The 22,328-nt window shown below is 44.9% G+C and overlaps 1 protein-coding gene across 1 annotated transcript in view; it reads right to left on the reverse strand.

The window, feature by feature from the left end:
- Positions 1–15,211, reverse strand: part of LOC138515210 (serum albumin-like) — a 946,494-nt gene extending 931,283 nt beyond the window's left edge. Inside the window, exons 1-2 of the mRNA XM_069630169.1 lie at positions 15,189–15,211; positions 14,545–14,677 (exon numbers count right to left, since the gene is read on the reverse strand). Of these exons, the coding sequence (XP_069486270.1) occupies positions 14,545–14,677; positions 15,189–15,211 (156 nt within the window). The remainder of the gene's footprint in view (positions 1–14,544; positions 14,678–15,188) is intronic.
- Between the last annotated feature and the right edge of the window lie 7,117 nt (positions 15,212–22,328).

A 22,328-nucleotide genomic window follows, 5' to 3' on the forward strand; every position in this document is an offset into this window, starting at 1 on the left:
CGCTATAAACAGGTTAAGAAACAGGTAGTAACCAAGCCACAGGGGTACACCTCACCTTCCGCTCCTCCTGCGGGAGAACAAGAAGATGGGTCTATGGGGACACCTTCCCCGTACCAGCCAACATACGCTGATTTGAGAATGGTGGTGAGTGCAATGCTAGAGGCGGAGTCAAGTCACACTCATTCAAAATCTGACTAGGGCTACGGCCAAGCTCCGGCAGCGTCTGCTCGCATAAAAGTTGATAGGTGGCCCCATGTTGATGTTAAGATTTTTTGGGGGCCAGGAAATACGCAAGGGGTGCGAGCATTGATAGACACCGGGGCGGAGGCCTCTCTGATTCATGGCAATCCAGCACAATTTAAAGGCAAACAATTTACTATGACAGGTCTCGGGGGAAAGGAGACCCCCGCAGTACAAACGAAAGTGGAGATGAAAATAGGCAATTTGAATAGGCAGAAATACCAAGTGTTGATTGTCCCGATACCTGAATATATAATTGGCTTTGACATTCTGGAAGGGTTGACTTTGGGACTTGGAGGTAAAACGTACAAGTTTGGGGTGAGTGCATTGATCTGTACACCCATTACCGTAGGCAAATTGAAGATGCCCCCAGTGCAAGTGCCTGTGGCAACCAAGCGGGTAGCAATGAAGCAATACCGCATTCCTGGGGGGGCACAAGGAAATTTCAGACACCATCAAAGAGTACGTGGAGGCGGGTGTGTTACACCCTATCACCACCGCATGGAACAATCCTCTCTGGCCTATTAAAAAGGGGGATGGGTCGTGGAGGATGACGGTGGATTACCGTGAGTTGAATAAACACACTCCTCCCTTAGTGCCCGCGGTCCCAGATGCTATTACCTTGATTGAGAATGTCCAAAAGTTTGAGGGGACTTGGTATGCAGTGATCGATTTAGCCAATGCGTTTTTCTCTGTGCCAATTGCTGAAGAGTGTCAAGAGCAGTTTGCATTTTCTTGGAGTGGGCGTCAGTACACCTTGACAAGGTTACCTATGGGGTACATACATAGCCCGACTATCTGTCACCGGCTGGTGGCAGAGCACTTAGACAAGATACCGTGTAAACCTGACATACAAATCTCTCATTACATTGATGATATTTTGATTCAGGGCAAGGATGAGCACAGTTTGCAAAGCCAGTTAGATGTCATTATGGAAGGATTGAAGAAGGAAGGGTGGGAGGCCCAGCTGAAACAGTGATATTCCTAGCGATTCAGTGGCATCATGGGTATCGAGATATGGTGCCAAAAGCCCGACAGAAAATACTTAAATTCACCACTCCAATGAACAAAAAGCAAGCTCAGCAGTTTATAGGGCTGTTTGGGTTTTGGAGACAGCACATTCCCCATTTAGGGCAGATGTTGGCCCCCCTCTACAAGGTGACACACAAGAAATATGAGTTTCAGTGGGGGGAAGAGCAGCAGAAAGCATTTGAGTTGGCGAAAGACACCGTGCAGCAGGTGCTTGATTTATGGCCATTGAAGGAAGGCGAAGTGGAATTAAATGTGTCTGTACAAGGCAATTATGCTAACTGGAGTGTGTGGCAGAAACAGGACAGAAAACGTGTGCCATTGGGGTTTTGGAGTCATAAGTTGCCCGATGCTGGTAACTCCTACACTCCGTTTGAGAAGCAGTTGCTGGCGTGTTATTGGGCCCTTGTTGATACCGAGCAAATGACGGTGGGCCATGATGTATTGATGAGGCCAGAAATACCAATCATGCAATGGGTACTGAGCTCTCCTAAAACGCACAGAATAGGACATGCTTAAGAAGCCAGCATAATTAAATGGAAATGGTACATTCAAGACAGAGCCAAATCAGGGAAGGATGGAGTTGCAAAATTACATGAGCAAGTAGCTAACATACCGCCCTCAGATTACATACCACCGGAAGTGCCTGAAAAACACAAGTCTCCTGTGAAATGGGGAGTACCTTACAGCGATTTGACCGTGGAGCAAATAGAGCATGCCTGGTTCACGGATGGCTCAGCCTGATATGTGGGAACTGAGCGATGCTGGAAAGCAGTGTCGTACAATCCCAAGACAAAAAGATGTTGACAACGTCAGGGAAAGGGAAGAGCAGTCAGTTTGTCGAGCTTTACGCAGTTTACCAAGCATTGAAACAAGAGACCCCTGGTCAATGTCATGTGTACACAGATTCATGGTCAGTGGCGAATGGATTGGCGGTGTGGTTGCCAACCTGGCAAAAGTAAGGGTGGAAGATTCATTCAAAAGAGTTGTGGGGGAAAGAACTGTGGCAAGATATTGCAGAAATGTTATTATAAAGTGAAGTCACTGTGTATCATGTGGACGCGCATTGTGACACAGACTCATTAGAACATTGGTTTAATTCTGTTGCAGACAAACACACCAAGATTTCATCTGTGGATCCGGAGGCTCAGGAAGACGATTTGGAGGGTTTGGAATCAGTCTTCCTTTAGAGGTAGTGAAAACAATCATTTTGCAATGTCCAGTGTGCCAACACCAACAGCATAGACCTATCCCTCAGATTGTTCGGGGTACATTGCGAAGAGGAAAACTACCAGGTCAAATTTGGCAGATTGATTATATCGGTCCCATGCCAATCAGTAAAGGTTGTCAGTATGCATGCACTATTGTGGATACATACTCAGGATATCTGATGGTTTTGCCGTGCAAACGTGCAACACAAATGAACACCATCAGGTTGTTAGATCAGATCATATTACATTATGGAGTGTCTTTGCAGATTCAAAGTGACAATGGGTCACATTTCAAAGGCAAACTGATACAGGAGTACTGCCAGGAAAAGAGCATTGAGTGGCTATACCATGTGCCTTATTACCCTGCTGTTTCAGGGCTGATTGAACAAATTAATGGGTTGTTGAAAGAACAGCTGCACAAATCTGGAGATGGCAATTTGGCAGGCTGGCGTGATCGTGTGTTTGATGCGGTGCAAGTATTAAACAATAGGCCTGTGAATGAGCATGACACTCCTTTGATGCGGCTAATGACTCCTACTTTACAGATTCAACCCAATTCAGTCAGAGAAACCCTTTTGTACTGGGAAATTACCCCAGGTTCTTTAGCTCCCTATCGAGCGACTCCAGAGTCAGCAGGAGTACACTTGCATTCCCATGAAGAAATCAGATTAGACCCAAGAGGGATTGTTGTAATTGAAACAGGGATTGGAGTACAAATTCCCCCAGAGCATATGGGATGGATTGCCCCTAGATCTGGATTAGCATTAAAGGGAGTTCAAGTGTTGGGAGGGGTAATTGATGCTGATTACCAAGGCAAGATCAAAGTCATCCTGATGAATAGTGGGGACCAATTGTGATCGATCCACAAGGGTGATCGGGTGGCCCAATTGATTATCATTCCCGTTAAGTTGTCCATGATTAAGAAGAGGGAGGCTCCTACAGTGTTAGCTACCCGTGGGGATCGTGGTTTTGGCTCTTCAGACAGTATGGTACCGGGTGCGAGGGTGTGGGTGGAAAGGCCAAGTGGCCCACCAGTGCCCACAGATGTCATTGCATCAGGCAAAGACCAAGTAGCTTTAGTCATGGAGCCCGGTAGAAAGAAATGGCAATATGTGCCCGCAGACAAATGTTACCTGAGAGAGTGATGTACAACACTGATATCTCTTTTCTGGGTTTGCCTTGTAGATCCTGCGTCTGGCTGGTGCAATTGTGGTACTAAATGGACTCCATTTGGGAGAGTTAAACAGCATGCTGCTACCAACGAAGAATGTCACATTTGTGCTAGTGATCAAAGGGATACTGATAGTGAGGAGTAATGTTGTCCAAAAGCAGCCTTATGCCGATGCCGAAAAGCCAGCCAGACCGAAGACATGGATTTGTGAAATGCAGCAAACACGTCAGGAGCAAGTGAAAACAACCTTGATGCCAGTGATGCGAGAGGCATCTTCAGGACGGCGAAAACATTCCCCCATGATTACACAAACGGAGAATATGTGGATATATCTGGCACAGCAGGTGCTCAACATAACGCACTTTTGTCTTACTGATGTGCCCAATGCTGAAGCCTTACTAACTACATGCTTAGTAGCAGTGTCAACGCCAGTTCCGGTTCTAAAGCATATTTTCGGCGTCACACACAATGATTCTTTGGTTCAAGATTCTGATATTAGGCAATCTTTTTCCGTTTATGAGTACTGCAGATTTTGCAAGGAAACCGATCTCAAATGGAGAAATTTGACACGTGTTATAACCTATAATTTAACCCAAGGTGATGTGTGCTACTTTATGACATGCAATGCACAAGAAATTGGCAAATGCCAACAGCTCGATTTAACCAAACCGCAAAATAATACGATGTTTGAGCAGCGATTATGTTCGCGAGTGCCACACACATGTACCAGTGTAAATAATACTATGTCTTGTAATCATACAGTGATAGCTGCCAGTCATTTGAATCATGTGAAACTTCCAACAGGATGGCTCTTTTCATGTGGCAACATCACATAGACGTATATTCCAGCTAACATTTCCGGAGGTCCATGTGCCTTAACTCGATTAGGACTAATGATTTTTCCTTTACACCCAGCGATAACTCGAGGCAAAAGGTCAACTTTCGAGTCTGTGGGTCTATCTCCCGATTGTGATTCACATGTACACTTGTTATCAGAAGCTGAGGTTCTAGCATTAACCCTTTCATTAGTGGGAGTTTGGGGTTTTGCTGCTGGGGGTTACAAATCTTTGATGAAATTAGCATGTTTAGTAGTCAAATGCCTTAATCATACTTCTCAGGCATTAGACGAATTACTCCTTGATAGTCAAGTTATTAGAAAAGCAACTTTGCAAAACAGAGCTGCTGTTGATTATCTATTGCTAAAGCATAATTTAGGGTGTAATGCAGTTGAAGGTATGTGTTGTTTCAATCTAAGTGACCATTCACGATCCATTGAAAGTCATATTCGAGGTTTGAGGGATCTCATTTCTCAAGTGTCCCAAGATCATACTGGGAATTGGTGGGATTGGTTATTTTCATGGATTCCTAATATTGGGGGTACACTACGTTACGCTTTTGCTTGCATTTGCATTATATTAGCTATCATAATAGCTTGTCGTTGTTGTATTCAATGCATTCCTAATTTAGTTTTAATGTTTCGTCGGTTTCAGAGACAGGCTCCTCTGCCACTGGGCTATGGAAGGTAAATATCCAAGGGTGGAATTGTTATGCCTGAGCTAAAACATGGCGCTGGTGCGCAGTGCATTCTGGGAGCGCTCGGAACCATGATGGATATTTACTTCATGCCGCAGTGAAAAGCTGCACGCATTTTGCTGAGAGTTAGATTCACGGTGCTGAAGAAAACATGCTTTCCAAACCTGTTATGCAGTCAAGGACATTTCTGCTGGGAAAGCTAACTTTGTTATATCTTGTCATGAGCTATGGGACTGTTTTTCGTGGTGCTTGTTTTTAGAGGAGGGAGGCACTCTGCTCCTTGAGGGTACTGTCGGTTGACCCAGCTGGCAACCAACGGCTGCTCATCAATGCGCAAGTGCGTTGCCAGAAGGTTCGAGAAATCGCCACCCCTTTTCGGAGTGTGCATATATGCGGAACCCCGGAACGGTCAGGTGAGACTTCAGCCGGAGGGGGACGCTTTCGTCCGGCATTCCTGTGGGTTGTTGTGCTCTCGGCCTGGCTGTTATCGGGGTCTTCCAGCCGCTTCTGGCGAGATGAGGAATCCAGTTACGCTCACGGTGATGTATTTCCTTTTGAATTCTTTGCTTCTTCTGTGATTTATTCCTATGTTTCTTCTGTGATTTATTTCTATGTTATCACTGGTTGCTTCTAAGCTTTGAATAAATAGCCGTATAAGTGCTCATTATTTTCTAAGAGTGTGTGGTTGCACGTTATTGCGTCTTACTGCGTTCAAATTATTGGCTCCGTAATTGCATTGATGATTTATGATTTTCCGTGCACTCTAGAAGAGCAATACAAGGCATCATCAAATCATGTGGACTTTAAAATATTTTACTCCCTGCCAGACTAAAAATACAATATATGTTATCATCTGCTCTTGTGACATGACCACATGCCCTACCACAACACGCATTCCAGAACACAGATCTAAGATCAGGAATGCTTACGTACAAGCACCATTGGTCAAACATTACCTTGACCTGGGACATACAGAGAACGATTTGGAGTGGTTCATTATTGAAACTTTGCGTCCAGAAGCCAGTCATTACTCAGTGGCCAATAGGCTGTTCAAGCCCAAACAACACTGGATCCACAAACTTAATACCCCAACACATGTCTCAATGAACATCTGAATTGGTCTACTTCCAAGATGAGTGCAGGATCTTGAGATAGAAATGGATATGAACATGGGCACTTTGCGTTTTGTCTTACATTAGACATGGGAAGTGACCCTAACATCTAGGTGCATAACAACATTTGATATTTGCTAGTGCCAAATCCAATGGGACTATGGGCTCTGATGAGAACCCAGCTCTACTTATGAATTTGATGCACACCTGTGCTCAGTCTGGGTGCTACACGGCAGCCACTGAATAACCTGCCTTATACCCAATATGGCCGCTAGTCTGTGCGCTAGTTGAACAGACGTAGAACCTTTCTAGTGCTTACCGCTATGTCGGTTAACTTGAGTTGTTTTAAATATGGCGCTCTCTGGAGGCGTGGCCAACGGTCGATCAATGCAGTCGTGAGCCCTCTGAGCTCCTGCTACCTCCTGACCTTGATCCTGCATAAATCCTGGCAACATGAACGCGACCAGAATTAAAAATGTACTATGGCACACTGCAGCACTGAGGGAGCTGGACTAAGGCTGTTCTGATGGAGAACAAAGGGCCCGGAGCCTGGATCGGCGCCCCGCATTTCCTGCAAGAAAACACGGTGGCTGACAGCAAGATGGCTGCCACCCTCGCAGATTAACTGACAGCAGCGACTTGGATGTGTTGTCTCGACCAGGCCACAACAGCAGCTGGGAAATTGGCATGCTCCTCCCTAAGTGCAGAAGAGGAACGGGTGGAGGAAGAGGCCTGGGAGTGGAGAGTGAGCTCACCTATGCATGTTCTCCCAGAGCAGATTGAAAGGTCCTTGGTGCTGGGAGGGAATGGCCCGCTTGGAGTACGGACCTGGCCACACTCCCTTGAGCCAGCGGGTCCGCATGGACCGAGAAGATCTAGCGGGATAGGAGATGAAACAATTGGGCAAAGACTAATGAACAACCAGGCAGCACGGACGCCTGGGGAGCGGGTGCCGGACACCCAGTGGTGGCGACTGACACCCATGGGCTGGAGGGTGGCCCGGGGTGCACCGAAGCGAAGGAAGGGAGCTGGCACAGAGGAGGAAGCGCCAGGCTCCGGAGACTATTGGAGAGCGGGAGACGCAACTGCCAGAGCTGCACAACATAATTCGGTGAGACTCTATCTAGAGCAGACTAACTCCCCACCAAGTCTCAGGACAACAGAGGATCAGTGCAAGGGGAGGCGTGGGCATTACTAGCCCTGGGGCAGACTGGATATTGAAGACAGGTGGTGCCCCAAGAATGGAAGGGTCAAATGTGCCCCACAATCACAGGCAAGTGAAATACCCTGTTGCCACGGCATATGGGCCCCATTGAGATCGTCTAATGAACACTGCATGCCTTCAAAACTGGGAAGAAGTTGGGAAGCCTGAAGAGTGGAGAGGGAGCGCACCTATGCATATTCTCCCCATGCAGACTGAAGGGTTCTTGGTGTTGGTGCCTGGGGGGAGAGTGCCATGGATCAGGTGGAGTAAAGTCACATAGTGGAGAGAGGATCCTTTATGAAGGAACCCTACAGTGCACTGAGCGGCAAATCCAGGAGAAGGCTACTGGACTGGGTGGTGTCCCCAGAGCAGTGGAAGCCCAGAAAGGTGAGGGACTGTTCGACCATGCGGAGGGGACAGAGGAGGAGACCCCTGGGCATATAGGGGTGGGGACCAAGGGGCCAGGAGGACTGAGACCAGCCACGATGGTGAAGGGCCAACAAAAGACGGACAAGTATAATTATATTTATATGTATGGTACATCAATTTAGGAGCCTTATTTTGTACTTTTCTAGATTTGACAGTTAGGAAGGTTAGGAGATGTATACATTACTACAGGGAGTGTGACCAACGAGGTCAGATTTATATAAATGTCTGTACTCGATATATAATAACAATTAGTAAATATCCCAAATAGCGGTGCATGCACCTCCAAGATGGTGGATCCACTTAATAAAGGCAGCGGGTGTTGCCGTGGGACCGCTAACACGATTGCAACTGGAATAACAAACCATGTTAAGTAAATGAGACAGTGTAGTTCACTTACTACCGATGGAGTACCTTGTTAACTAAATAGGATTACGATGTTTGAAACCAATAGGACTATAGCCACAAAAGCAAGGACTTTTTTAGAGAACCGCTAAGGCATATGACAGGGATAACCAATACAGATTAACAGAGGCGCTAACAAATAAGAGATTTAAATTGCATTACAATTGCGAATTAGGAAATTCAATACACACTCTCTTTAATTTTAGTTATGCAGGTATCGAACACATGACAAGAATATAAAAACCTTACTATTGACCAATTATGGATGGTAAGCACGGGATGACCTGGGGGAAATATTCTGAATCCATAATGGTCGAGAATGATTTCATCAACAGTGTATGGTAACACAAGACCGGATGAATCTCTCTGTTCTTTCCCAATCTTTCTCCCCACCCTACCAATCCTCTCCAGACCCCACCCTCAATCTCTGTCAACAAATGGTTAGGCGCAATATTACGGGTAACATTTAATGATTGTTTCAAATATACATACAGTACGAATACAATAATTTGTTTTTCCTTGATGTTTTGTGAATCTCTTGATATTATTTTTGAATTTGTATTCCTATATCTGTTTTTGTTTACTTCAACACAATTTTATTTGTAACAATGATGGTTTATGATTTATTAAGATTATGCCCTGATTTGATAAAGGCAAACCAGCCGAAACACGTGTCATGAGGAAGGGCTGTTTGATATTTGAGAAAATTAAAACTTACAAGTTGTAATAACTTGGGGCAAGTCTCCAGGAGTTTTCCTTTACCTGTTTACTACGGTGGTTTGTGACTTTCCCTCCACCCACTCCGATGAGACGCAACATCTTTTTAATCAATTCAACTATCAACAAATATTTAAATCAACACAAGAATACTATGCATTAATCAGTGTCGTCAGCCCAAAACCAGACGTAGGGGAAACCAGTTCTATGTTTTTTTAGACCTCAGAAGTAGACAACAGAAATATGAGGGTGTGGGCCAATTGCCAGAGGGGGCAGCCACTGGGGGATATGGAGGAGTGACTCTGGAAACCCTTATCGAGGCTATTCAAGCTACGAAAACTTTGCTACAAGGAAGCATTAAAGAAGTAGGGGTGGATGTGTCCCTGGTGAGGGAAGACCTAAGGAAAGTGTGCGAAAGGTCTCAGAAGTGGGGCAAAGAGTAAGTAATGTGGAGAATGATCTGCAACGCCTTAAGACTCAGGTAGCTAGCCTAGTGGGAGCAACAAGGACATTGGAAGCAAAAGTGTAGGATGCAGAATTTCGATCCCGGAATTGCAACATCCGGTTGGTGGGGATCCCGGAGATGTAGGAAAGGCTGCGTGTGGAGTTCTTTGTGGAGGGACCGCCGAGAGTAATAATGGCCAATATTTGACATTTGTTGGACAGGGGCACTATCTTGCAGGAGTCCCGGAAGGTGGGCTACTACGAGGTGGGCAACACAAAGCTTCAAATCTTCCCAGACTTTACAATGGAGTTGCAACAGAGGACATATGATGCCGTGTGACGATGCCTTTGAGAACAGAACATTGGATATATGATGTTTTTTTACAGCCAAACTTAAGATCATAGCGGATAGTAAATCCTGGTTCTTTATGACACTGCACGAGGTGTGGACTTGGTTGGACTTAGCAGCGCAGCGTCTAGACCTGCGGGGGGAGGGAATGGATGGGGACGCCAAAGCCAGGGGATTGAGATTGAGACTCTGGTGGGAGGAGGGCTGCGAACCAGCAGGAGGAGCGGTGGTTACATGGTAATATTAAGACTATGGTTGCAGGTGCTGGGTAATGGAAGCAAGGTGTGTTTTTGTTTGTGTGGTGGGGTTAAATGAGACACAACCCTAGACTACTGATCACTTGCCCATCAGAATGAGGGGGAGAGAGGTGAGATTGGGGGCAGTAGAGGGTGAAAGGGGAGGGAGATCTGTTGGGGAAAGGCCGAGGGAGGGATGGGATTAGAGGGTGTTTGACTTGGGGAGGATTGGGGGAAGTTAGGGGAGGGGCAGAGGGTATGGTGGGGAGTAGTGGGAGGAGAGGCCTCTGGGGTATGCAGGAATGACTCTGTTTGTGAGTTCTTAGAGTAGATACCTGGGGTGTTGGAATTGTTGGGGCAGGGGGAGTCTCAGAAGAGACTGGAGATGTGGTGGTCAAAAAGTGGGCTGTGGGAGTTGTTTAGGAGGCACAGGTGGGATAAGGATTTGTGGGGACACCAAATGGAGAATGACGAATTGAAAATCGGGGCGTGGAAAGGCAAAAGGGTGCTGGGAAAGCAAATCAAGCATCAGCAGGTAATGGGATCCAAGTGGCGTTACTTCAGGAGACTCACATGGTTCGGAAGGACCTGGAGGTGCTTTGGAGGCAGTGGGGGTGGATAATAGTGGGAACATCATACTCTTCATTTGCCAGGGGGATGTGGATCTGGGTCACACCTGGAGTTCTGTTTTAAGGTCGGAAAGGTACGGATGGATGAAGTTGGAAGGAAGGTGATGCTTAGGGGATCGCTGGAGGGGAGCGCAATTTGTGTAGTGAACTAATATGAGCCAAACACTGACGATGGGGATTATTTTCTGGCAGTAATGGATCTAGTGGTTGAATATAGGGCAGGCCTGTTTATACAGGCAGGGGATTTTAATTGCCTGCTGGACTCGAACTTGGGCAGCACGGGGATGTTGGGGTTACAGAAACAACAAGCAGCAGCAGCACTAAAAAAAGTGGTGGGGAGTTTGGATCTGATGGAGTTATGGCGGGAGAAGCATGGGCAAGAGCGAGGATATTCACTTCTCTCGGAGTAAATGGCTCTCGGACCCACCTTGACTATATGTTTGTGGGGGTGGAGAATTTTCACTCCTTCTTGGGCACAGAGTATTTGGGACGTACCCTGTTGGACCACCCCCACTTGGCAATGCAGCACGTGGGGTTGCTGTAGAGGTCTCCGCGGAGGATGTGGCATATGCAGGTTGTGGCATTGTGGCATCGGATTTACGATGTAGTGCAGATGGGAAGTTACATCAGATTATTGGGAGGGTAGGTATCAGACTGCTGGGAGAGAAAGGATGCCGGACGATAGGGGACCTGTTTGGGGGTGAAGGTTAATGACGTTTATGGAATGGAGCACGTTGTACGGGATTTCAAAGGGACATTTTCTGACATACGGACGGTGGCTAAGCGGTTAGCTGTTACATGGAAGAAGATACCGGATGAACCGGAAGTAAGTCAGTTGATGCAGGTATTGAAGGATCAGGGTGGAGGTTGGGCCAAAAAATCTCGCATTTACGAGGGGATGAGGAAGGAGGAACCCTTGAAAGAGTTAACGGTGATGGGTAAATTGGAAAAGGAAGAAGGGCTACCATATCTCTCAGAAGGAGTGGATACAAATCTGAGAACATGTTCGCAAGGTCTCAAGAAATGCCTGTTTTCAGCTGATTCAGTTTAATATACTGCACAGAGTTTATATTACTCCAGCTAAATTTCATGCCATGAATAATGCCCTCAGTCCCGAATGCCTGGCATATGCTCTGGGAATGTGCGGTTGTTGCGGGTTACTGGGAAACAGTTACATCGCTACAGGGCTCCAGGTATGAATGCAACCCGAAGGTCTGTGTATGGGGCATGATTTCGGGGGTGAAGCGTCATAAACTACAAAGCCTATTGGCCCAATTCTTGTTGATACTGGCCAAACGGAAAATAGCCATAGCCTGGATGAGGCCCCATGGGCCTACGGTGGAACAATGGATGGTAGACGCTCGTAGGTGGGGGATGGTGGAACTGGTGATACTGCAAACAGATAACGACCCTGAGCAAGAGGAAGGGGTGGTGGCAGACTGGAGTGAAATGTTAAATGAGATGTATTAAAGATCTGAAACCCCCATGACGAAAGAGGAGCGAGGGAAATGGGGAGATGAGGGGGAGAAGAATGAGGGGTCGCAAAAAATGATAATTGTTCGATTGAGGTTATTGGCTATGTGCAGGCCTGGAATGTCACCAGACCAAAGACACCACGAATGGATAAAGGCATGGGAATATGCAGCTGCCGGGGGAGGGGAGCGGAGGGGTATGTTATTGTTTGTTCTTTATGCAAAACTAATAAAAAGATTTGGGGAAAAAAATATGCCACTCTCTGGTATATGGCAGCCATCATGCCTGTAGAGCATTAATTGGCACACCATTAGCCGTACGGCTCAACATCAATACCACACGTAATCGAACTGCGAGGAAGGGTGTCTGTGTGTGCACTATGGGGCAACAGGCTGGAATGTATACAGTCTAGCCATTACAGCTTTTTTTCAATTACAACCTGGAGTCGACCGTGTATACAGTCAATTACCCATTTTGCATCTCTTTAGGTAAGCCAAATGAGTGAAGATGTTAGTTTTAGTCATATGGCAGTGCCCATACACATAGATTTTGAGTCACTGCATTTCATTTTTAACCTTATTCAGACCATGTGCCAATAGTCACAGGGCAGGCACTGCGACATTGGGATTACTATTGAAATCGTTACCGAGATGGAACAATGGCAAGTTTTAGGATTGGTCCTGTATACAAAACAAGAGACCTTTGTTCAATGTATTTACAGAATAATTTAACGGAATGACACAATGGTAGGGTGCATTCAACTGAAGGGCACATACTTTATTTTCACGTGTAAAGGCTTTTTCATTTGTAGATACAATTCTGTTGGTTCCATGTAATAATGTTGCCACAAAAATCTCGCCATGCAAAAATATCGCCGAAAAATGGCCGTTTTTTGTGGCGACATTATTGCATGGAACATGCGGGGGACATTATTTTTTTTTTTGCCCCTGTCCCCATATAATATCGCCACAACCTTTTCCCGGTGATATTATTTACGGCGACCATATATATGGGGATGATATTACCTGATACCATTCTATTCACATAACAGTGACGGACAGCTGACGGACAGTGACGGACAGCTCGGATTCGCATCTGCTGCCACGACTAAATGTGACGGCCTGGGGTAGGCGGAGCCAACATTTAAAGATGTTATGCGACCCATGCTTCCAAAACTCAAGTAGCTTGAGTCGACACTGTTTGTCCTGTTGTTGTCCACATTTATAGTTTTTTGTATGACACTCTATTGTTGATTGTCCTTGGAATTCTATGTGTTATATGTTTGCTACCAGAGCAGGAAAGCATGCTGGAAAAAATAAAAGAAGGCCATGTAGTTCTTGTCACCAGATCTGGATCTGCAGAGCCTGGAGATGCATAGTGTACTGCAAAAAACCTGGTGGCTTGGCTGGGCCTGGAGCATGGCCAGGGGCCTGGAGCATGGCCAGAGGCCATGCACCTGACAATGAGGCTTCTGGCATGACAGCAGCCCATGGACAGTGGCCCATGGAACTACAATCTTGGCGTAGTACAATGAAAATGGCCATTTATGTAGGGTCTGGTGCAAGATCGAAGTCTATTAACACGACAATGTGGCCACTGGTAGTGGCCGTGGACCCGCAACGGTCTGGCTGCCTGTATCACATTTTGTTTTCATTAAATACTAACCTTCAAAGCAACCTCCAATGCTGCAAGAGGCTGAGTGGCAGGATGTTGCAGAAAGGTCAATAAAGTGAAAGATCTACAGATGACAATACAAAGGTGGCTATATTTCTTCTCAGGGCTGTTGGATGACCCCATAAAAAACAAATTGTTGCACAACCACCACCAATTAGCTGGACACATCACTTTCATCGGCCTGAAAGTCAGACAAAAAAATGCAAACTACAGCCATGAGGCTTCCTATAAAAGCTTGCACTTTGAAACTGTGTCAATTGCAGATGTTGGCCACCCCCGAGTGTGACATGGGCCACCAGTGCTTGGAAGGCATGAGTGTGGAGATGGTGGTGCAAGAACTGACAGATACGTACCCACCTGAGAATGCCAACTTCCATTCTTCACCCATACCATTTGTTTCTGGCCACAGTAGGTGTTACAAGCAACCCCTATTATCCAACACCTAACGTGCTCCATGGACAATGAAGTAAACCAAAAGTGTGTAGCGTTTTAACACATGAATGAATGTATGGCATTTTGAACTGCTGGTGAATTTCTTTTGTTTTGCTTAATTGATAAGTGGTGCACAACATGTTCTCTTCTAAAAGGGGGTATATAAGCCGTCAATTAGCTGGTGGGAAGAAAGGCAGTGAATACCAACACAATCTTGGCATTCAAAGCCAGCAAGCAAAACAATTCCCATAGGTCCTACCAGTGGTTTTCCACATTCCGCCGTTAAAATGCCCATAGAACACTTCTCAGCAAGTTCTGTGATGGCTTTGACCCGCTCAACTTGCTTCTCGTAAGAACACTTTTGCAGATACTGGGAAAACATGATGATGCCGCTGAAAGAGAATAAATCTTAATTTAGAATCAATTGTAAACAGAAAATAGAGAAGGACATGAAGACCATGCAAGGTGACAAGTTCCGGAACGCAGGCGAAGGCTTAGAAGCTCTAACACAACTATGAGGCATAATGAGAATCCTCAAGTGACTCTATGTCTCCAAGACATCACTACATCAGCTCTGGAGATTTCCTTTTCCCAATCCTCAGTGTGCAGTGTGTTAATTGGCAATTCTTATGACTTCGATTGCTGCCCACTTATCAATGAGCATGTTTGAATATGATGAACCAAGGTTGTTACAAAATATCTCTTATCTGAATGAAACTATAATTGAAAAAGTTGAAATATCAACTAAAACAATTTTTATAATTAAAAAAATGGCAATTTATCAATTTAAAGTTTACCAAGCCTACAACTTGCAGAATTTAATAGTTTGCATAATTCTAGCCCAGGGATGGGAACGTGAAGTTGTGGTAATATAAATGTAGGATTTAGTACTGCAAACTGTACCCTATAGGGCTATTGAGAGCCATCAAGAGATTCTGTGGACATACTGAGGCACGAGGGCAGAGGCCAAGTACCTTTAATAGGTCACGCAAGTCCAAAGTGACCTGCACTGTCCTTTTAACCTGTGGTTGGGGGTACTTGTTCTTTATAATACCTTTTGGCTCTTTCTGAATACATTAAACATCTTTTTTGTATGAAGCAACATTTTGTTTATAATAGAACATTAGTTCAACAATTATTTTTTGTGAACACATACTGCCTTTGTAGAAAAAAGTGGCGTGGAGATATACACGTGTGTTATTTTGTATTTGTATTTGTATTTATTGTGTTTTATATAGCGCCTTTGTCCAATGCACTTTACATAGAATAGTCAACAATATAATGAATCAGAATTCAAATCAGCGTTCATAAACAGTAACATTCAAACTGTGTTCATAACTAGTAACAATGAAATGCATTCCTGGGAGTAATCAGTCAATCAGTGTTCATAAACAGTAACAATCAATAGCGTACATAAGAGTTAGTGAATCAGTGTTCATAAGCAGATTAAATCAATTAGAGGATTGTAGGAGGTGGGTTTTTAGAGAGGAACGGAAAAGAGGATAGGAAGTAATGGAGCGAAAGACAGGGGAAGCATGTTCCAATACATTTCTGAATTTGAACAACTAAGTTAGAGGAAGATGACCTTCATTTTATTGAATGAAAATGATCTTAAACATAACAAAATACAACATGTACGTTTTCAGTTCCAATTTATTCTCTCTTACGAGTATTTTACTTTTAGGAATTATAGAGAAGCAAATTTAGTGAGTCGTGTGTGCAGAGCCTGTTGACGTACCTGTCAGTCTGGCCCCAGTTTACGGCTTATCCATGAAGACAATGGGGAGCTGAGCTGCTCATTATTGATTTCAGATAATTGCTCATAAAATAAAATATTAGATTTAATTTTTAGCTGCATGTGACAAATTGTGGTTGTTATGGCTGCTGGGTTCCCTTTGCATGAAAGAAATGCTTTTTTAAATGCACTACCTACTTGTGATAGCTCATTACAAGCGATTAGTTGGAAATTATTCTAATTAGAGATGAGTTGTGATGTCACCATGGTCTCTTGCCCCGGCCCTAAGAGCAGGAATAAGGCTTCTAGGGCTTGGGGCAAGAGATCAGGGTGATACTAGCTCTTAAGTGTGTGCCTCTATAGCATCTCTTAAATGCACATAACCCTTGTGTATTGCCCTCGCTTAGGTTGGGCCCTTAAACCCAGGCTGTAGGCATTTGTGAGCAATTGCTTCCCTCAAATTTGGCCTATCAGTGTTAATTAGAACCTCAGAAACACTCTGGGATATTTGTACAAATATTGACAACACTGATTAAACTGTTAATGTATTATTTGCATATGACTTGTCAACCACAGGACTGAACTTGTGTACCCAATACAAGCCCTTTAAGGCGAGGTAGCAATACTTTGAGATGGATGGAGATGCAGAATATACTCAAACATCAATAATCAAACTAACTCAGGAAGTTGGCAAAGTGGGTCTGTTTTAATATCAATTATTTAAAACAGGAAGTTACTACGAACATCAAAAAACTTGCTCGATCTTCTCACTCAATACATTTCATTAAAAAAACAGGTTACGTATTAAAAACCTGTCATCATTGACGTCAATCTACGTGGCAAACTACAGAAACCTACTTGTAAAAGTGATAGGCTTACAGGGAACATCTAGGTATAAGTTTCATACTTGTCAGGGAAGGTGATTGGGTCTCTAACATCAGGTGGGGAAACTAAGCCCTCCTCTAGTGCAGGTTTCTACAAACGTCATCAAATACACAATGTCCTATTGGTTATACAAACTATAGGGCTCTCTATTAAGTGGCCCTCTATAATTGGTAGGCACCCTCGTACTCCTCTGTAATATTTCACATGCGCAAGCAGCACGCAGGCTGGCATCCAGGTTCTGGTGGGCTGGTCATAACCATGGCTTCCCACCAATTAGCCTGTCATCTATCATCACTCTTGCAGTCTGCCATTCAATTAAGGCTTTGAACTCGGCCTTGGAAATGTTCTCTGTGCTCGAGAATATGAGGGAGTATAGGCATACTCTGTCTTTTATTTTCGATACAGCTCATCCTAGTGTCTATTTTCATCCAACAACTTAACTGCAGACCATGTTTAAGAGCCTTTCTGTATTTAAAATCCTATTTAATGATGAACCTCTGACGTCTTCGATGTTCTCGGTCCTCACCTAAGACAGGAGTTTTGTTCCTTTCACACGTTCTGTAACTACTGTACGAACATTCATGCTCAAGGTACCCTTGGCTTCCTGGTGTTGGGCCAGCTAAGCCTTTCTTTGATTCACCTCTGTAATTCATTTGCTTTCCAACTGCGACACACTGGAAAAAGCCTTTCTGCTCACGGGATCCAGCTCTGCTAAAGTTCATTTGTGGAATCGTCCATAGTCCATACATTCCAATGCATATACGTTGGTGCATCGCTGCAATCTATTCACTACATAGCTTGCCTTTAAGAATATTTTGTCTACATGCGTTACTGCTTCTGTACAATTGTAAAATGTCTTAGTATCTTCTTCATTATTTCTGTATCATGAGCATCTTCATCTCAAGCCCAAAATGTTGCTCATCTTTAACAGCTCCTCCTTAGATCTTATAGAATGTCTATACTCTTCAACCTCTTCTTCTGGGTGTGTCAGCTCTGCTTTTCATGATGTCACAATCTTCTCTTTTGCTCAGTTTTCACACTTCCACATGTATTCTCGTGAATACATGTATGGCTTTCTTAATAGGAACCTTACTTCCAAGATTCTCTTCGGTATAGGTATTTTCACTGGTACTGCACGTGTCTCATATTCTGGATCCCAACATATAGGCGGCATGGGGGAGGAGCTTTGGGTGGGGGTACTTCGCTCCACCTCTACAGTACCTTCATGAAAAATAGAGCATGTGTTATGTGGACACATCTGTACAATACATTTTACATGCAAACCAAACTCATAAATCAAGGCATGACCAGGTGATTTTTAGCACTGATGTCAAGAAAGTCGCACCAAACCGCCAAGATTGTCCAAGGGTGTTTATTGTAATTTTGTGGGGCCAATTGCTGTCCCTCTTTCTCTCAAACTGGGGTTGGTGGGGAATCACGACCCAAACGTTCTTAGCCCCAAAGTTATAGTGGGGTAACCCCGAATGGCTAGATCTTCATTCTCTAAAGATGGTATCCCTAAACCTACGCTATCTTACCTCCCTCAGGGACTTTCTATCTGTCGGAACTCTAACCATCTGTACTGTTGGGATAGTGACTTGCACCAATAGATTTGTTCACGCCCACATTCACTGTATCCTCTTTATTGTACTTACTCCCTCCTTCTTGACTCGTCCCCATCCCTCCTTCTCTCCCTATAATGTCATGCAATCCTCCTATTCCTCTCCCCCACCCTTCGATCTTACCACTACTTCTCTTACTCCCCTCTTATTCCTCCTATCCTTTAACCCCTTCTACACCACTCCTCCTCTACTACTTTGCCTCCATACTACTACTCCCCCTCTCAGACTACTAGCCCTCCTCAACTCCTCCTCTCACACTTCTACAACTACTCCTCACACACTACCACAACTCACCCACACTACAACTTCTATCACTCCACCCACTTTCTACAACACCCCTCTCCTTTCACTTCCCCACTCACTACACAGACACTCCTTACACTATTTTAAACTAACTTCATTCACTACACAGACACGCTCACTCGCATTGTACCATTGCATTCACTAAATCAATACCTAACCTTCACAAACGATAGACTCCACACTCCGCTACTCCTTCACACCTTCTGCTAGCCTCTTGGTCCTTCTCCACTCCACTGCTGACCTGTCGTGAGCCCGGATGGTATCTGATTGTGGCAAACAAGTTGGAAATTGCCATGGAGACTGCAACAGGGTTTCCACAGCAGCCGTCATGCTCCATACACCAATAGAGAGTGAACAATGTCACACGCACGGAGGACGTCACGTCACCACGCCCTCTTACAGCAGACATTCCAGACTTTCTATGGCAGTGAGAAGCTAATCATCACTTCTCAACTGAAGTAAGTGCTTTGGTGTTCTGTCTGTTCCAATATCTGCTTTTTCTATTCATCCTGATTTGTGCACTGAACTTTGGCTTGCCTCCTGACTATGCTTCTGCCTAACACCTTGTGTTTGTTGACTTGTTTTGCCGGCCCTTGGTTTTCATTGTAAACTCTGGCTTCTTCCTGCATCTCTAGAGCCCCGTCAGCCTTGCTCTCCAGGCGCCATTCTTGCCTGTCTCCTGGACGTCATCTTCTCCTAGCATTTGGGTACTGTGCGTATTAGCTGGCTGATTTATGGATGCTTGGTCTGCCTCCGGCCTACAGTGCTGCTCTGGGGCACCGACTCTTTTCACAGAGTCTCCTGATTCTGTCTCACCCTTGGACTACACCACCAATCACTCCATGCTATCTTTCCTTCTCTGTCCCCTCTCGACCTGGATTGCCCTTGAACTCTAAAAGGGACTTTTAGAGTTCGACCTGCACAAGGGAGACTGACTTACCAGAAGATTGTTCTGTCTGCACCTCACTCTGTCTTTTCATTAGAAATGTTTCCTCATGCCGTCCTGGTCCTGACCATTCCAACGTTTTACTAACCTTAACATTTGTGTCCCCATGGCAGCATGACAACGGGCGATTTTCTGATCTATCGACATTCTACAAGGTGAGAGACCTATTCCTAGGTTCAACTACAGGACTGTCTAACAGCACATGTAGGATAAGGTACATTGGGAAGGACCATTCATAGGGTGTGGCAGAGGTCAATTGATGACCTATTGTTTTTCTTTTATCCCAGTCTGGAAACCCAAGGTGGTGTTTTTCTGTCTTTTCACTGGAACCTTTTGTCTTTTGTGTCTCTTGTAACACAAAGACGGTTGTTTCAAGAGGAAAGTCACTCCCTGAGTGGGAATCCTGGCCCTCCTGGCACCCTGACGCGGATAACCCATAACTTCTGTCCACTGCTTAAATCTCCCTTCTTCTACTGGGATTGGGAAACTCTCCCTGGCCAATCTCGTTCTGTCTTTCCCCAGATGGGTGTGTATTTGTGACAGAAAATTCATGAGAAGAGGATAACTACCGCCTACTTTCTCTGCTCGGGACTGTTGTGGGTTATCGATGGCAGCATGGGAGCCATGGGTTCCAGTTGAAATTAGGGGGCCAATGTTTGGCATCCCTATGGAGAGCCCAATAAGGTTTGGGGTTGGTGGCTTTCTGGTTAATCTCTGATGGTCTGGAGGCTGGGGCACCAACTGCACTACAGGTGGGCCTTTTCCTGGAGGGTTACAGTTGCTGATGGCCACATTGACAGGGCTTTCACAGCTTTCCTGATTTCACAAGCTCTTGCTAGGTAGATGCTCTGAAACAAGTGGAAACAGACTGACGAGCATCAACATGTTTGTTTGTTTGTTTGTTTATTCATTTATGGCTTACTATTTGAAGCACAATTTTCTAACAATTTGAACAACAATCATTTAGACACCCCAACATAAGGGCAGCGCCATGAATCATATCTGTGGTTGGAAACTTTTTTGTTTTCTATTGTTTATTTATTTATAGCACGCACCAGACCCGAAGGTATCAGGGCGCGAGAACAGGAATACTTTAAGCTTACATAGTTACAATGTTACAGGTTGCGTATTTACAGTGTTAACATACCAAGTTACCTTGTTACAGGTGTAATAAAACGATACAATGTATGATACATGTTAAGTTACAAGTATAGTTCCACAAGAGCAAAGCAAGATTCAGTCCGGGTTACACAGGTCTGATACAAGGAAGAGCAAGTTATGCAAGAGCTACAGGTCATTTTCATTAAGCCAGGTGATGGTATTGATTCTAAAGTGTAGGTAGGATTGGTCAGTCCTTAAGGTTGGTGGGAGGGAGTTACACAGTTGGGCAGCTTTGACCGGGAAGCTATTCCCCCCGATTGAGGTCATTTTGAAGGAGGTAACTGATAGGCAGTTTGTATAAGCAACTCTGGTAGGTTTTGATGTGATTCTTCTTTTGAACCTCTCTGTTGGGTAAGTAGGTGCTGCATTGTTGAGGCACTTGAAAGTTAGGGAGGCCGTTTTTAGTTTGATTTTGTCAACAGTTATGAGCCAGTTAGATTGTCTTCTAGTTGTTGAGATGTGCTCTCTTCTGGTCATTCCTAGGGCTGCTCTTAGGGCAATATTTTTAAGTATTTGAATTTTGTTCGTGATGTATTTATTAGATCCCAAATAGAGGGCATTGCAATAATCCAATTTGGACAGCACAAGTGCTCTTGCCAAAGTGGTGCAACTGTTTGTAGAGAGGTATGGTTTAGCTGATCTAATCAACTTACTGTAGAAGATGCCATAGCATTCACCTGTATATAGAAGCACAGTGTTTGACAAAGCCGGACTACACTGGATCAGACCGATGCTGAGTGAAGGAGCAAGGGTTGGGCCCTCCACTCTCCCGCATGATATGGCAAGAGAGCTGGCATTTTCATATATTTTAAAAATAGGAAATATTTTAAATACCAAGTTTTAGTATTACCACCAGTCCCATAGTGAGCCCCTACATTTTCAACTTCAGAGGTCCCAAGTAAAATAGTATGATAGTGTCAAACTAAAAGCTGCATCGATAGTGGTTCTCAGCAACCTTGACAGCTGCTTCTCAAACGCAGGGTTCTTGGAGCAGGTGCACAAAAGTGTGCGAGCAAATGCCTTTGAAAGGGGTTGGGAATGTTTTACACTGCCGACAAAGCACCCCGTTGTCCAGGACTGTAGATACTTCAGAGACTTTGCAATGACAATGAACGGTCATTTTGCATCAAACTGTTATGTAGCAAAGGGCACCTGCCCCTTTAAGGGAAAACAAAACCAGGAACGGGTGTGGGAGGGGCGGGAGGAAGGGAGGGGAAAGGAAGAGGCAAGCCAGTTTGTAAGAAGAATAAACGGAGTGAAGACATGCCTGGCGTCCGTGTCTCATTGCGTGAATGGGCCCAGGTAATGTGTAACAACTGGCGACGAGAAGAGGGGCCCAGGCCACCCTCCCGTGAGGAGCGGACGTGTGTATCTGGATACGGTGAGGAGAG

Source organism: Ambystoma mexicanum, chromosome 6q, assembly GCF_040938575.1.
Source record: "Ambystoma mexicanum isolate Mex_15411 chromosome 6q, UKY_AmexF1_1, whole genome shotgun sequence".
Lineage (NCBI taxonomy): Eukaryota > Metazoa > Chordata > Amphibia > Caudata > Ambystomatidae > Ambystoma > Ambystoma mexicanum.